The sequence below is a fragment of the Thalassophryne amazonica genome, chromosome 6 (assembly GCF_902500255.1).
Source record: "Thalassophryne amazonica chromosome 6, fThaAma1.1, whole genome shotgun sequence".
NCBI lineage: Eukaryota > Metazoa > Chordata > Actinopteri > Batrachoidiformes > Batrachoididae > Thalassophryne > Thalassophryne amazonica.
This window is the reverse complement of record NC_047108.1, coordinates 101016307-101032110: the sequence shown is the minus strand read 5'-3', so window position 1 is coordinate 101032110 and position 15804 is coordinate 101016307. Positions and strand designations below refer to the sequence as shown.

The following is a 15804-nucleotide window of genomic DNA, read 5'->3' as shown; positions in this document are numbered from 1 at the left end:
CATGCCTCCTCTGGATAATCCAGATGGTCACTGGTGAACTTCAAATGGGCCTGGAGATGTGCTGGATTGAGCAGGGCAACCCCTGCAGGATTTTAAAACATGACGGTGTAGTGTGTTGCAAATGTAATCTTTGCGACTGTGGTCCCAGCCCTCTTCAGGTCATTGACCAGGTCCTCCCATCTAGTTCTGGGCTTTCTCAGAATCATCCTTACCCAATATAAAGCATATTACAGGTAATTGAATATATACCACAGTCAAACCAAACCAAATAATGATCTGATGTATTGACAGCATTGTGTAACTCTTCTTCACAAATCAAAGCTGACAGCTTGAATATTATGCTTTACTTTGCATTAACGTTGGTTGTTTGAGTGTGAGTTTTCTGAATTGCAGTTCACATTTCTGTCCGAACCAGACACTATTAATGTCTCTATTTCCATTCTAAACAAATCCCTGTCCAAAAGCACAAAACTCTAGTCCCCTTCAAAGTACTCCCCTCCAGATGCAATGCACTTCTTGTATCGTTCCAACAACTTCTGGAAGGCCCCCTGGAAGTCCTCTGGTGTGAACTGAGGTTCATCTCCTCAGTGGTTTCAAATCGACTGCCTCTAAGGTTTTCCTTGAGCTTGGGGAACAACCAAAAGTCACAGGGAGCAAGGTCTGGACTGTAGGGAGGGTGAGGAACTGTCTTGATCATCTCGGTCAAATAGTTGGAAACACGGATGGAGTTGTGGACTGGTGCATTGTCCTGAACTTCGCACAAATCTTCCGCATGTTCAATTCATCATGAATAATCGTGTGCACAGTTCCAACACTGACTTCAAACTCTACATTTATTGTCTCTGTTGACACTCGACGGTCCTCATCCATAAAAGTACGAATTTTCCCCACCAGCTCCGGTGTTCTAACTTCCCTCCCACACCTCTCATCGTCTCTCACAGACTCTCTGCCACCCTTAAACTTTTTGTGCCAACGAAATACCGATGCTCTGCCCATGCAATTTAATCCATAAGCAGTCTGAAGCAGTTCATAAGTCTGCGTAGCGTTCTTTGTGAGCTTAACACAAAATTTTATAGTGTATCGCTCTTCCAAAGTGTCCTCCCGTCCCGACTGCTTTTTGCAAAAAAGTCAGCTGTGAGGAGCGTGATTTAGTAGGGTCCGCTTAATGTCCACATACAGCCATCTCTTTCAACCTAGAATAACAAAAATTGGTAGATTATCTCCTTAGACATATGGTAATGACATATCAAAATTACAAGAGTGTGGGATGATTATAACTGCCCCTATGGAAAAAAGTCTCAAAACTTATTGAAGGCACCTCGTATTTTATTAGTCACAATGGTCCCAGCGTTCACCACAGCTGTCAATCATGTCTTCAGTATTCTGTTCGCGATGAAAATAAACCCCAATAATGATGAATCAAGACAAAATGAGTATGTTAAATTACACTATCGTGAATATTGATGTCATAATCAGCAGTCCAAGATGGCGACAGCGCTTCCACAGTGCCACCTGTGGCTATTGACCAAAGTGCATTGGAGTGTTGCCTCTTGGTACTCTAGTCTCTTTGCTTTAACACAGACACATGTAGACAACCTTCAGGTACTCTTGGAAAGACTCAAATTACACAATGAGTGGAGGCAAAAGCACAGTCTGCACTGTCACTCTCACGTGTTTAATAGTGTGGTGCCACATGTTACTGCATTTACCACATTATGGAACCACCCTAGGTCCTGATTGGCAACAACCCAATAAGACAACAGGTCCATATTACTTATCTCCCAAAAAGCAGACCTCTATCTGTTGCAGCCAGGTGAAACATGGACATCACCTTGGCCAGAGTCCTAGACACTGAGGCACCTGCATGCTGCTTCATGCTCAGTGAAGCGTACTACAGAATGCGTTGCTGCCATCGCAGCATGCAGCCGCCTCCACAACTCGTAATTATGTCAAGTTACAAACAGACGTGTGAAACCTACAAAAGACACGTGTGTAAACTAAACAGCAGCTTTTGACTTCAGTAACACCTGGATGTCCGTTTGTATAAGGCATGAAGCAAGGAATGTCCCTCCTGCAATTTTATATTAAAAATGTGCCCACATTATTTTTGCTGCTCAGTTTTCATGAGTAGAGATTTTAGCTCAGCTAATAACAGCAGCACGGTGATGTTGCAGGAGTGTAAAAGATTCTGGGACAACTAATGATAAATAATTGTGCACTAATTCTGTTACTTGGAACATTTCATGCTAGTTCTTGTGGTGAACTTGTTTAACCCCTTAACGCCCGAATTTATATAGCTGTATATAAAAAAAAATTTTGTGTGTGTTTTTGCCTTTATGTAGATGGTAAATAATGTTGAGATTATTAATTTCACTTTTGCACAAAAACTAGACAGTAATATTGGGTATTCTGGTAATGACTTTATGTTATAATGTTATAACAATAATGATGGTATGTTGCAAATTTGCGACAACAGGCATACAGGTCAATTTGGTAAGTTGCATATTTGAGTCAGAGATTGTAGCATATATGCGACGATGGGCGTTAAGGGGTTAAATTATGTCCATAGGATGTCTAAATTAAGAAGCAACGTGCAACACCATGAGTGAATGATTGGGTTCCAAACTACTTGTGAATTTGTCATTACTACCTCATGATGCCCCTTGCTGCAGTTATTTTTGTCATCCCTGTGCTGTGACCACACACTAGAACATTGATCTCAATTTTACAAGTTTTATTTTTTTCCCTGTCTTATTCTGTTATTTTATTCCAGTGAGGAACACGAGCATTACATGGCTCATAAACATGTTTTGTGACGAGATATGGTTAATTGAGGACATTTCTTAATGCAAATGACCATGAACAGGCACGAGCATGGTGGTTTAAAACGTGGGATTTATCAACAGCTCATACTAGCATGTTTGATTGACATATATATATATATATATATATATATTTTATTTTTTATTTTTTTGGTACTTTCACACACATTAAATTTTCTTTGTACGACAGCACAGTTTGATAAATGAAAGCCTTGGACTTTTATCCTCCTGCAACAATATCTGTGTTGGCAAAAATCTACTCCGAAACTCTTCCCATTTGTCTCTCAATCTCAGGATGAACGATCCCAGAGATGTGACTGTCACTGCTAAGATGTTGACCAAAGACTGTCCAGTGTTTGTAAAAAAATAAATAAAAAGAAAAGTTTATCAGCCCTGCTCCTGGGCTGGCTCTGCATGTTTTCTAAGTGTTACTGCTGCAACCTCAGCTGATTGGTCATACCTGGGCCCAATTTCATGAAGCAGTCTAATCTTTTTTTGTCAAATAAACCCACTTAGTTGACAAATTTTTTTGACGTTAGTCATTGCACAGAGCGCTTCGTTGGCTAAAGTTTTATGTTACCTGGCTAAACTTTTTAGCCTGGTACAGGGGAGGCTAATCTTATTTTACTCGACAAAAATTCAGTATCTTACCTCAAAAAAGGCGGCGATCCTGCATCACCACTTGATGCTTGATGCAGGAGGAAGGAATGAGAGACTTGTGGTGGGTTAGGATGTTCCGGGCCTGGAATAATCCATATACATGTTTACGGACGCCAAGGCTGGGAGCATTTCTCCTCTGCTGTGGCAGATTTGGCCATGTTTGTAGCAGACGAACCAACCCGGAAGTAAACAAAACTGTCGTGCATTGGAGGCGTTTCTTGGCAGCGGCACTCGCGAGGCTGCTATGACCATGAAAGTCAGTGACTAACGTAAAACGGCTAATCTGCAAGTTTAGCCGTTGATGTGAAACAGATTAGACACATTATGTTGGGCGACTAACCGTAGTCGACTAAGTAAGTTTAAAAGATATGTCGCATTGAAATCATAACAATTTAGATTTAGGCTGTTAGTGACCATCCGATGATCCACCGGGATTACTTTGTGCACTAACGTGACCGGTGTCAAAGCATACAGCATTCGCAGCAAACAGCTATGGAGAGTTCCGAAAACAAAGTACTCGTGAGTACTTGAGTGTTTCCGACAGGTGACGTACTTACTAAAGCATCCCAGCGTGCACTTCAATGAGCTGAGGCACAGGTTAATTCCAAAGTTTACACAAGAGTTGATGTTGTGTTATGATGACTCGTTTTTAAGTGATAACTGTTCATTTTGATGCAGTCAAGGTAAAAGCAGCAGCTGTGAGAAGGTTTTGTGCACCTGCGGCAATTAGTCATAAACACAGCCTGTTAAAAATGCTAATAAGTGTTGTGTATATAACTGTGGAAAATCAAATATCAATCAAATATATATATGTATATATACGTATATATGTGTGTGCATATATGTATATGTGTATATATGTATGTGTATGTATGTACACTCAACAAAAATATAAACGCAGCACTTTTGGTTTTGCTCCCATTTTGTATGAGATGAACTCAAAGATCTAAAACTTTTTCCACATACACAATATCACCATTTCCCTCAAATATTGTTCACAAACCAGTCTAAATCTGTGATAGTGAGCACTTCTCCTTTGCTGAGATAATCCATCCCACCTCACAGGTGTGCCATATCAAGATGCTGATTAGACACCATGATTAGTGCACAGGTGTGCCTTAGACTGTCCACAATACAAGGCCACTCTGAAAGGTGCAGTTTTGTTTTATTGGGGGGGGGGGATACCAGTCAGTATCTGGTGTGACCACCATTTGCCTCATGCAGTGCAACACATCTCCTTCACATAGAGTTGACCAGATTGTCAATTGTGGCCTGTGGAATGTTGATCCACTCCTCTTCAGTGGCTGTGCGAAGTTGCTGGATATTGGCAGGAACTGGTACACGCTGTCGTATACGCCGGTCCAGAGCATCCCAAACATGCTCAATGGGTGACATGTCCGGTGAGTATGCCGGCCATGCAAGAACTGGGACATTGTCAGCTTCCAAGAATTGTGTACAGATCCTTGCAACATGGGGCCGTGCATTATCCTGCTGCAACATGAGGTGATGTTCTTGGATGTGTATGGCACAACAGTGGGCCTCAGGATCTCGTCATGGTACCTCTGTGCATTCAAAATGCCATCAATAAAATGCACCTGTGTTCTTCGTCCATAACAGACGCCTGCCCATACCATAACCCCACCGCCACCATGGGCCACTCGATCCACAACATTGACATCAGAAAACCGCTCACCCACACAACGCCACACACGCTGTCTGCCATCTGCCCTGAACAGTGTGAACCGGGATTCATCCGTGAAGAGAACACCTCTCCAACGTGCCAAACGCCAGTGAATGTGAGCATTTACCCACTCAAGTCGGTTACGATGACGAACTGGAGTCAGGTCGAGACCCTGATGAGGACGACGAGCATGCAGATGAGCTTCCCTGAGACGGTTTCTGACAGTTTGTGCAGAAATTCTTTGGTTATGCAAACCGATTGTTTCAGCAGCTGTCCGAGTGGCTGGTCTCAGACGATCTTGGAGGTGAACATGCTGGATGTGGAGGTCCTGGGCTGGTGTGGTTACACGTGGTCTGCGGTTGTGAGGCTGGTTGGATGTACTGCCAAATTCTCTGAAATGCCTTTAGAGACGACTTATGGTAGAGAAATGAACATTCAATACACGAGCAACAGCTCTGGTTGACATTCCTGCTGTCAGCATGCCAATTGCACGCGCCCTCAAATCTTGCGACATCTGTGGCATTGTGCTGTGTGATAAAACTGCACCTTTCAGAGTGGCCTTTTATTGTGGGCAGTCTAAGGCACACCTGTGCACTAATCATGGTGTCTAATCAGCATCTTGATATGGCACACCTGTGAGGTGGGATGGATTATCTCAGCAAAGGAGAAGTGCTCACTATCACAGATTTAGACTGGTTTGTGAACAATATTTGAGGGAAATGGTGATATTGTGTATGTGGAAAAAGTTTTAGATCTTTGAGTTCATCTCATACAAAATGGGAGCAAAACCAAAAGTGTTGCGCTTATATTTTTGTTGAGTGTATATATATATTAAGTGGCAATAAACAGCTGATATGCGGGTTAAAACAGCGTAACAACCTTCATGTCTGCTGTTTTTATTATTATGGGATTATTCAACATTAATTCTCTTTTAAAAAGTTCCTTATAGAGATTGACAATTTTATGACATTTGAGAGAGTCTACAAGCTTAATACTGATTATATATTGTTCAAATTTAGCCAGAAGTCTGTCTAAATTGGGGGTTAAATCAGCTGCTGTGCACGGACACACACATCCACACACAAACTCTCTCAAAGTAAATGGCTCCATTGAAAAGAACACAAAGCAAAAGTTGAAGAAAAAAAATTCCACTCACCCCAATGTAAAGATTTCCAAATTAGTCCACAACAAAAACAAGCCCCTATGCACGCGCAGTCACAATTGCGATCGTCAGCCATGGAACGTTCCACTCGTCGTCACTCGGATCAACAGCCAGAGATCATTTTCAAGTTCCACTCGGCCAGAGAATAATGTCCAGGTCCACTTGCTCTCGGGTTCTGATTGTGCGCACAGGTGCATGCGCAATGTCCGATCACAGCTCTTCCTCCAGCTCAACTTCTGTCAGGATCGTGGCACATTAAATAGTCCATTAGCTCCTGAAAATAGCGTCTTCTGAGTTTTTCCAATAGGAGACATACATCTGCGTGTCCATGATCACAGCAGCATGCAGCTGCCACACAAACAGCAGCATCACAACACTTTAAGTTCCAAATCCAACAGACTCTGAAAAAGTTAAGAGTTTTGGGGTGAAGTGTGTCATCTCCTCTGTAAATCCGAGCCACTGCTTTCAAAGAAAAGCTTTGAAGCTTCGTTATCACACAGAACCTCATTTGTTTTGCGTTGTGTGTGTCTGTCTGGGATGTTTGTGTTTTGCTCTTAACTACATCACACATGGAGAAATGCTGAGAATTGCAGAGTGAGATGTTTTCTGGAAATGCACCTGTTTCCTCGCTTCGGGAGAGGAATAAAAACATCAGAAACCACTAATTATGAGTGCATGTGTGCAGGGACATTAAAACACATGCAACTTGTTCTTTAATAGACTGAAAGATTCGACTGCTTTATGAAAGCGGGCCCAGGTGGTTACTAGCTCTTGATTGGCAGTGGGTGGAACAGGTAAAGCTGAAAACATGAAGAACAGGTGATCTCCAGGACCAGGGTCATGACTCCTGGTGAAAAGGATTCATGGAAGTTCTGCGGTGTGCTGAGCTATTAATGTACATGTAAATATTTTCATCTGGCTGGACCCTGATTTGTTCTTGTTGTGTGTTTGTTAGTCACATCAAGACCCTGAATCTAAACAGGTTTTTCAGGAATGGCAAAAGGAGAGAGAGGAGCTCCGGTGAGTGTGACTGTCACAATACTTCCTTCTGTCCTTGGAATGCTTTCATAACAAACTTTCGTTTTCTCCCCCCTCCCCAGGGTGATGACAAAGAACTTGTTCAACCCTCAGTTTGGCAGCATCTTCAGGACGTGTCACAACCCCACTTACTTCTCCAGACGTTTGTGTCGTTTTTCTGATATCTACATGGCCTCACTCAGCTGCCTGTTGAACTATGACCTCTCGTACACTTTCTACCCACGCCGCACCCCCCTGCAGCACGAGTCTCCGCTGTGGATGGACCAGCTTTGCACAGGCTGCCTGAAGACGCCATTCTTGGATGAGATGTCCCACATCCGTTAAAGGAAATGATGTGATCTTGATTTCAGATTTAAAGATCAGTGAACACTTGAGTTGGCCTGGGGATTTCTTGTCGATAGCAGGTTTTGTTTTTTGTTGGTTTGTTTTTTGCTCATTTATTTCAATGCAAGCTGATTACGCACAACTGCACATCCATAATATGGACAGATGTATAGAATCCGTTAGAGGCTGCTGTAGATTAAGCTGGTGTCTGCGTGTGATTCAGTCACAAAACATTTTGGTACAAGACTAAACCGACACTATTGGTGCTGACCTGAAGCAAATGTGGATAAATGCAGAGAAATCATTTTAACATCGCATCAAACCAGCACTTGACTCTGACACAATCTTGTGTGTGACTTAAACCTGTGCTTTAAAGAGGTCATGCTGTGCACAGCTTTCAGTCACCTTTTAAAATGAAGTGTTTTGGGTTTTATGCATGCAGAATCTTTCCTCTATTCAGTCAAGTACACAGTGACACTTTTTGCGATTTTTACTCCAAGTTCATCCTTCTCTGTGCCAATTCACCGTGAGGCTGTAAAACTGGTGATGCAACAGACAAAAGTTGATGGAATGTTTTTAAGCAATGTGAATAAACTGGAATTCTACAAGCACACTGGTTGTTTTTATTTTAACTGCAGTGTGGTTGTGTATCAAGGCAAAAATACAAAAATAGTGTTGTGATCCAAATACTTATGGGCCTGACTATAAGGGGCTTGTTTTTACTGTTTTATGCTTCAGTGCATGCATCAAATTAGTAAATATCTGGACAAATGCTTTCACCGAAGCACGCGGCATGCCCACGGAGGATGTGACCAGGGAAAAGGGGCGTGGTCAACTGCACCAGTTGTTTGTTAGGGCACCCTCACCCTGCTGATGTCTGATACCTGCCTGATTGTATGTTTTTTGTGCAAAAAACAGTCGGATACCCATTTAGGACCTAAAGTGGCAAAATTAGAGTTGTAGAACATTGTGAGCAATCAGTAAGATTTAAACAAAAAAATCTGTAAATGCATCAACTGTGATCCACATAACATGAATAATTGGATTTAATTTGTCCAGAGAGGGTGCGTGTGCATGTGTGAAAGTGGATGATCTGTGCATTCAGGACCTACTGGTCTCTGAGCATATCCTGCTTGAAAACCATTCATGCTCTTCAACAGAAGACAGTTTTGAGATGTTAACATTTAACTCAGCTCAAATTTTATTTCTAAAGCACATTTAAAACAACAGTGGTCGACCAAAGTGCTGGACAAAAAAAAAGGGGGATCAAGTTATGCCCAAACATAAGCAAATAAGTTTTCAATCAATCAATCAATTTTTTTATATAGCGCCAAATCACAACAAACAGTTGCCCCAAGGCGCTTTATATTGTAAGGTAAGGCCATACAATAATTATGTAAAACCCCAACGGTCAAAAACAACCCCCTGTGAGCAAGCACTTGGCTACAGTGGGAAGGAAAAACTCCCTTTTAACAGGAAGAAACCTCCAGCAGAACCAGGCTCAGGGAGGGGCAGTCTTCTGCTGGGACTGGTTGGGGCTGAGGGAGAGAACCAGGAAAAAGACATGCTGTGGAGGGGAGCAGAGATCGATCACTAATGATTAAATGCAGAGTGGTGCATACAGAGCAAAAAGAGAAAGAAACAGTGCATCATGGGAACCCCCCAGCAGTCTACGTCTATAGCAGCATAACTAAGGGATGGTTCAGGGTCACCTGATCCAGCCCTAACTATAAGCTTTAGCAAAAAGGAAAGTTTTAAGCCTAATCTTAAAAGTAGAGAGGGTGTCTGTCTCCCTGATCTGAATTGGGAGCTGGTTCCACAGGAGAGGAGCCTGAAAGCTGAAGGCTCTGCCTCCCATTCTACTCTTACAAACCCTAGGAACTACAAGTAAGCCTGCAGTCTGAGAGCGAAGCGCTCTATTGGGGTGATATGGTACTACGAGGTCCCTAAGATAAGATGGGACCTGATTATTCAAAACCTTATAAGTAAGAAGAAGAATTTTAAATTCTATTCTAGAATTAACAGGAAGCCAATGAAGAGAGGCCAATATGGGTGAGATATGCTCTCTCCTAGTCCCCGTCAGCACTCTAGCTGCAGCATTTTGAATTAACTGAAGGCTTTTTAGGGAACTTTTAGGACAACCTGATAATGAATTACAATAGTCCAGCCTAGAGGAAATAAATGCATGAATTAGTTTTTCAGCATCACTCTTGAGACAAGACCTTTCTGATTTTAGAGATATTGCGTAAATGCAAAAAAGCAGTCCTACATATTTGTTTAATATGCGCTTTGAATGACATATCCTGATCAAAAATGACTCCAAGATTTCTCACAGTATTACTAGAGGTCAGGGTAATGCCATCCACAGTAAGGATCTGGTTAGACACCATGTTTCTAAGATTTGTGGGGCCAAGTACAATAACTTCAGTTTTATCTGAGTTTAAAAGCAGGAAATTAGAAGTCATCCATGTCTTTATGTCTGTAAGACAATCCTGCAGTTTAGCTAATTGGTGTGTGTCCTCTGGCTTCATGGATAGATAAAGCTGGGTATCATCTGCGTAACAATGAAAATTTAAGCAATACCGTCTAATAATACTGCCTAAGGGAAGCATGTATAAAGTGAATAAAATTGGTCCTAGCACAGAACCTTGTGGAACTCCATAATTAACTTTAGTCTGTAGTCTGTAATGCTGCAGCTAGAGTACTGACGGGGACTAGAAGGAGAGAGCATATCTCACCTATATTGGCCTCTCTTCATTGGCTTCCTGTTAATTCTAGAATAGAATTTAAAATTCTTCTTCTTACTTATAAGGTTTTGAATAATCAGGTCCCATCTTATCTTAGGGACCTCGTAGTACCATATCACCCCAATAGAGCGCTTCGCTCTCAGACTGCAGGCTTACTTGTAGTTCCTAGGGTTTGTAAGAGTAGAATGGGAGGCAGAGCCTTCAGCTTCAGGCTCCTCTCCTGTGGAACCAGCTCCCAATTCAGATCAGGGAGACAGACACCCTCTCTACTTTTAAGATTAGGCTTAAAACTTTCCTTTTTGCTAAAGCTTATAGTTAGGGCTGGATCAGGTGACCCTGAACCATCCCTTAGTTATGCTGCTATAGACGTAGACTGCTGGGGGGTTCCCATGATGCACTGTTTCTTTCTCTTTTTGCTCTGTATGCACCACTCTGCATTTAATCATTAGTGATCGATCTCTGCTCCCCTCCACAGCATGTCTTTTTCCTGGTTCTCTCCCTCAGCCCCAACCAGTCCCAGCAGAAGACTGCCCCTCCCTGAGCCTGGTTCTGCTGGAGGTTTCTTCCTGTTAAAAGGGAGTTTTTCCTTCCCACTGTAGCCAAGTGCTTGCTCACAGGGGGTCGTTTTGACCGTTGGGGTTTTACATAATTATTGTATGGCCTTGCCTTACAATATAAAGCACCTTGGGGCAACTGTTTGTTGTGATTTGGCGCTATATAAAAAAAATTGATTGATTGATTGATTGTCTGTGAAGAAGATTCCCCATTTACATGAACAAATTGTAATCTATTAGACAAATATGATTCAAACCACCGCAGCGCAGTGCCTTTAATACCTATGGCATGCTCTAATCTCTGTAATAAAATTTTATGGTCAACAGTATCAAAAGCAGCACTGAGGTCTAACAGAACAAGCACAGAGATGAGTCCACTGTCCGAGGCCATAAGAAGATCATTTGTAACCTTCACTAATGCTGTTTCTGTACTATGATGAATTCTAAAACCTGACTGAAACTCTTCAAATAGACCATTCCTCTGCAGATGATCAGTTAGCTGTTTTACAACTACCCTTTCAAGAATTTTTGAGAGAAAAGGAAGGTTGGAGATTGGCCTATAATTAGCTAAGATAGCTGGGTCAAGTGATGGCTTTTTAAGTAATGGTTTAATTACTGCCACCTTAAAAGCCTGTGGTACATAGCCAACTAACAAAGATAGATTGATCATATTTAAGATCGAAGCATTAAATAATGGTAGGGCTTCCTTGAGCAGCCTGGTAGGAATGGGGTCTAATAAACATGTTGATGGTTTGGATGAAGTAACTAATGAAAATAACTCAGAACAATCGGAGAGAAAGAGTCTAACCAAATACCGGCATCACTGAAAGCAGCCAAAGATAACGATACGTCTTTGGGATGGTTATGAGTAATTTTTTCTCTAATAGTTAAAATTTTGTTAGCAAAGAAGTCATGAAGTCATTACTAGTTAAAGTTAATGGAATACTCAGCTCAATAGAGCTCTGACTCTGTCAGCCTGGCTACAGTGCTGAAAAGAAACCTGGGGTTGTTCTTATTTCTTCAATTAGTGATGAGTAGAAAGATGTCCTAGCTTTACGGAGGGCTTTTTTTTATAGAGCAACAGACTCTTTTTCCAGGCTAAGTGAAGATCTTCTAAATTAGTGAGACGCCATTTCCTCTCCAACTTACGGGTTATCTGCTTTAAGCTACGAGTTTGTGAGTTATACCACGGAGTCAGGCACTTCTGATTTAAAGCTCTCTTTTTTAGAGGAGCTACAGCATCCAAAGTTGTCTTCAATGAGGATGTAAAACTATTGACGAGATACTCTATCTCACTTACAGAGTTTAGGTAGCTACTCTGCACTGTGTTGGAATATGGCATTAGAGAACATAAAGAAGGAATCATATCCTTAAACCTAGTTACAGCGCTTTCTGAAAGACTTCTAGTGTAATGAAACTTATTCCCCACTGCTGGGTAGTCCATCAGAATAAATGTAAATGTTATTAAGAAATGATCAGACAGAAGGGAGTTTTCAGGGAATACTGTTAAGTCTTCTATTTCCATACCATAAGTCAGAACAAGATCTAAGATATGATTAAAGTGGTGGGTGGACTCATTTACTTTTTGAGCAAAGCCAATAGAGTCTAATAATAGATTAAATGCAGTGTTGAGGCTGTCATTCTCAGCATCTGTGTGGATGTTAAAATCGCCCACTATAATTATCTTATCTGAGCTAAGCACTAAGTCAGACAAAAGGTCTGAAAATTCACAGAGAAACTCACAGTAACGACCAGGTGGACGATAGATAATAACAAATAAAACTGGTTTTTGGGACTTCCAATTTGGATGGACAAGACTAAGAGTCAAGCTTTCAAATGAATTAAAGCTCTGTCTGGGTTTTTGATTAATTAATAAGCTGGAATGGAAGATTTCTGCTGTTTTAAAAATAATAACAATAAAGTAGACTAAGCTTAAAAGCTTTTTGTAAAAGTGTGGGAGAAACAAATGGCATTTAGCACATGTGCAAAAAAAAAAAAAAAAAAAAAAAATCCTGTAATAAGAATCATATTTACTTGCACATACGTGGATATAAAATAGCAGGTAACACGAATTTTGCCTACAATATTAATCGAGGCTGATTTCCACAGTTATGAAATTGGGACAGAATTTGACGCCAAACAATCTGCAATAGGTGACCGACCTTCGGCATATTTATGTAGTATTTTGGGCTAAAATCAATCCGTTTTGCAGACACTTGGTCACGTCTAGAGCATGCTGAAAATACTGTATGATGTCACAACTTGAAGACGTAAAACTGCTTCCACTAGTTTTCTTTGAGCTGTTGTGTGATTGGTGGTTCGGTTGCCATAGGCAACGCAGCGTCCATTCATCCCTGCTGCGCGCAGCATCACAAACATCAGTCACGTTCAGCTCGCAGCCTGAAGACAACGGCGCTGTGCACGCGCTGCTGCGTGCGCCATGCAACGTGCACCCGAGCAGCGTCACGTGACACGAGTATCGATCAGCTGCACTGAAATCTCCAACTGTTCCGTGCAGGTGTGAGTCTACTTTACAATATGTAACATTTTTTTTTTCTTGTGCATGTGGTGTCGCTGATGTTCTGAAGTAAACGTTCCCTGGGAATTTAACGACATTTTAAAGCACACGAGCGCTGTTACTGCGTCTCATTGATAAAACGATTTATTTATGCTGATAATTTAATTTGCATCTTTATGTGTTTGTTTGTTTCCGAGCACCTGGATTTAATGAGTTAAATCATGTAAAAAAAAAAAAAAAGATATGCGCTGGGTTAGTTGTTTTGGTTTTTTTTGTGCGCAGCAAACGTGCGCAATCTATTTTTTGTGTTTCCTGAAATTCACTTTTTTGTGTGTGTTTCTATAAGACATCACGGCGGGATGTCGTGCTTAGCAGTTGGAGGTTTAAATAAGTTTTTTTTAAAAAAAAAGTAAATTCTGCGCCAAACTCAATGAGGTGTTAAAGGGGTCACATTTTGCACCTTTTCAGTGAACTAATGACCACCAGGTGCACTTGTAAACAGCAAAGTGACGAGTTACCCAATACAGAAAATACGTTAAAAAAGCATTTGCATTACACACACTCACCGTTATCCACTCTCACGAGCGCCACTACCTTAACGTATGACAAGTTAAAACTGGACGCTCTCGTTATGGCCGAACAACTGTCCAGTTTCTGGGTATTCGGTACGCGCCCGCGGCCGACGTGCTTCATGAATTGCTGCGCAAAAAGTAGTTCCCAGATAATTGTGATATATTCTTGTGAGATAATGAGTATATCGCATCTAAATTAATTCTAAAATTTACCAGTAATAAAATTATAAAGATAACTGAAGTTTTAAGAGTGGCCGTACTAAATATTTAAGAAACTTAGTTTATGAGCAACATCACCTGTTATCGCTGAAGCACATTGCATAAACATTGACACAATGGAGTTTGATGCGGACAAGTTCAGAAAGATACGAATGGAATGTTTTGATTACCATTTACAGTTGGCGATGAAAGACTTGGGTGTTAACTTCGTGTTAAATTCCAAACAAGAATGTTTCTGTGAAGGCTCTCAGTTGTCCAGGTGGTTTCCATAGTAGAGAAGCTTGAATCTTCGACTGGACTGGGTTGCTTGACGTGAGGACGCTTCGCTTCAAATCGCAGAAGCTTCCTCAGCTAAAATTCTTGCTCTGGTAGTCTGACTTTCTTCTGACCCTTGTAGAGAAGAACCAGACAGACAAAAACCTTTAGAAGAAGTTTTTTTGGTTTCAGGAAATTGTGGCTCAAAGGACAACAATCCACTGCTGTATGAAGAAGCCCCTTCTTGATTGGATAAGGAGCGAGGTCTTGAAACTGCAGTACACTTATTCAGACTCTGGTTGGCTTTTTTTTTTCTTTTTGTCCCTTTTTTTCTTCAACCCAAACATATCCTTTCTGCAGGGGTCACTTCTTTCACTCATCAATACAGTGTTATTGGGGACCTTAACTCCATCTTTATGGTGTTTCTCATCGTTCTTCTCTACAAGGGTCTGACAGAAGTCAGACTACCAGAGCAAGAATTTTAGCTGAGGAAGGTTCTGCGATTTGAAGTGAAACGTCCTCGCATCAAGCAACCCAGCCCAGTCGATTCAAGCTTGTCTACTTTCTGAACAAGAAGCTGCACTGAAAGAGATCTTTTTGGGAAGAGACGCATTCTGTGTGCTATCGCTCCAACGAGACTGGCACACTGAGCAGTGTGGCGAAAGTAGTCTGGCGAGCTCAATCTGTGGGTGCGAACTATCCCACAATGCCAAAATAGCAGAGATGTCGGTCCAATGAGAGCGGCACTCTGAGCAGGGTGCTGCAGATAGTGTTAGCACATGCGGCCACACTGATCGCGGTTAGCAGTTAGGGTCAGTAGCATTTAACTTCCTCTCCTCAGTGTTTTTCATTATGGGTTGCAGCGGAGCCATGTCACATCCGGCAAATTGGAAGGTGAGAATTCATACTTCCGCAACTGGCCGCCCGATAAAAACCTCAGGCTGCATTGATTGTTGACCAGTCTGACCCCTTTGTAAAGTGACCAAATTACATGTATTTGTATTGAGTTCTGCAATGTTTTCATTGGCCAGAAATGGCCACCAGAGGGCGCTTGGTGTAAAGTCTGCGGCAACCCATTGTTCTACACATCTGGTAATTTGGTAGTTCCCACTTTAGCTGGCAGAGATAGTAGGTACAAACAACAAGGACACAACAGCGGTGTCCCAATTCGCCCTATTCTCGAGGTCGGTCATCTGTGCATTTAACTTCTAGGGGTGGGTTTTACTGGTGAATACATCACCAAACTCAATAC

General features: G+C 41.7%; 1 protein-coding gene and 1 long non-coding RNA gene across 2 annotated transcripts in view; both read left to right on the top strand.

Moving 5' to 3' along the window:
- Positions 1 to 8298, top strand: part of nt5dc2 (5'-nucleotidase domain containing 2) — a 32166-nt gene extending 23868 nt beyond the window's left edge. Inside the window, exons 13-14 of the mRNA XM_034172957.1 lie at positions 7281 to 7345; positions 7426 to 8298. Of these exons, the coding sequence (XP_034028848.1) occupies positions 7281 to 7345; positions 7426 to 7687 (327 nt within the window). The 3' untranslated portion in view covers positions 7688 to 8298. The remainder of the gene's footprint in view (positions 1 to 7280; positions 7346 to 7425) is intronic.
- A 54-nt stretch (positions 8299 to 8352) lies between these two features.
- LOC117511694 lies at positions 8353 to 14971 on the top strand. The gene is made up of 3 exons (XR_004561042.1): positions 8353 to 8364; positions 12551 to 12556; positions 14727 to 14971. It is a non-coding gene; the product is annotated as an uncharacterized LOC117511694 (long non-coding RNA).
- The last annotated feature ends 833 nt before the right edge of the window (positions 14972 to 15804 follow it).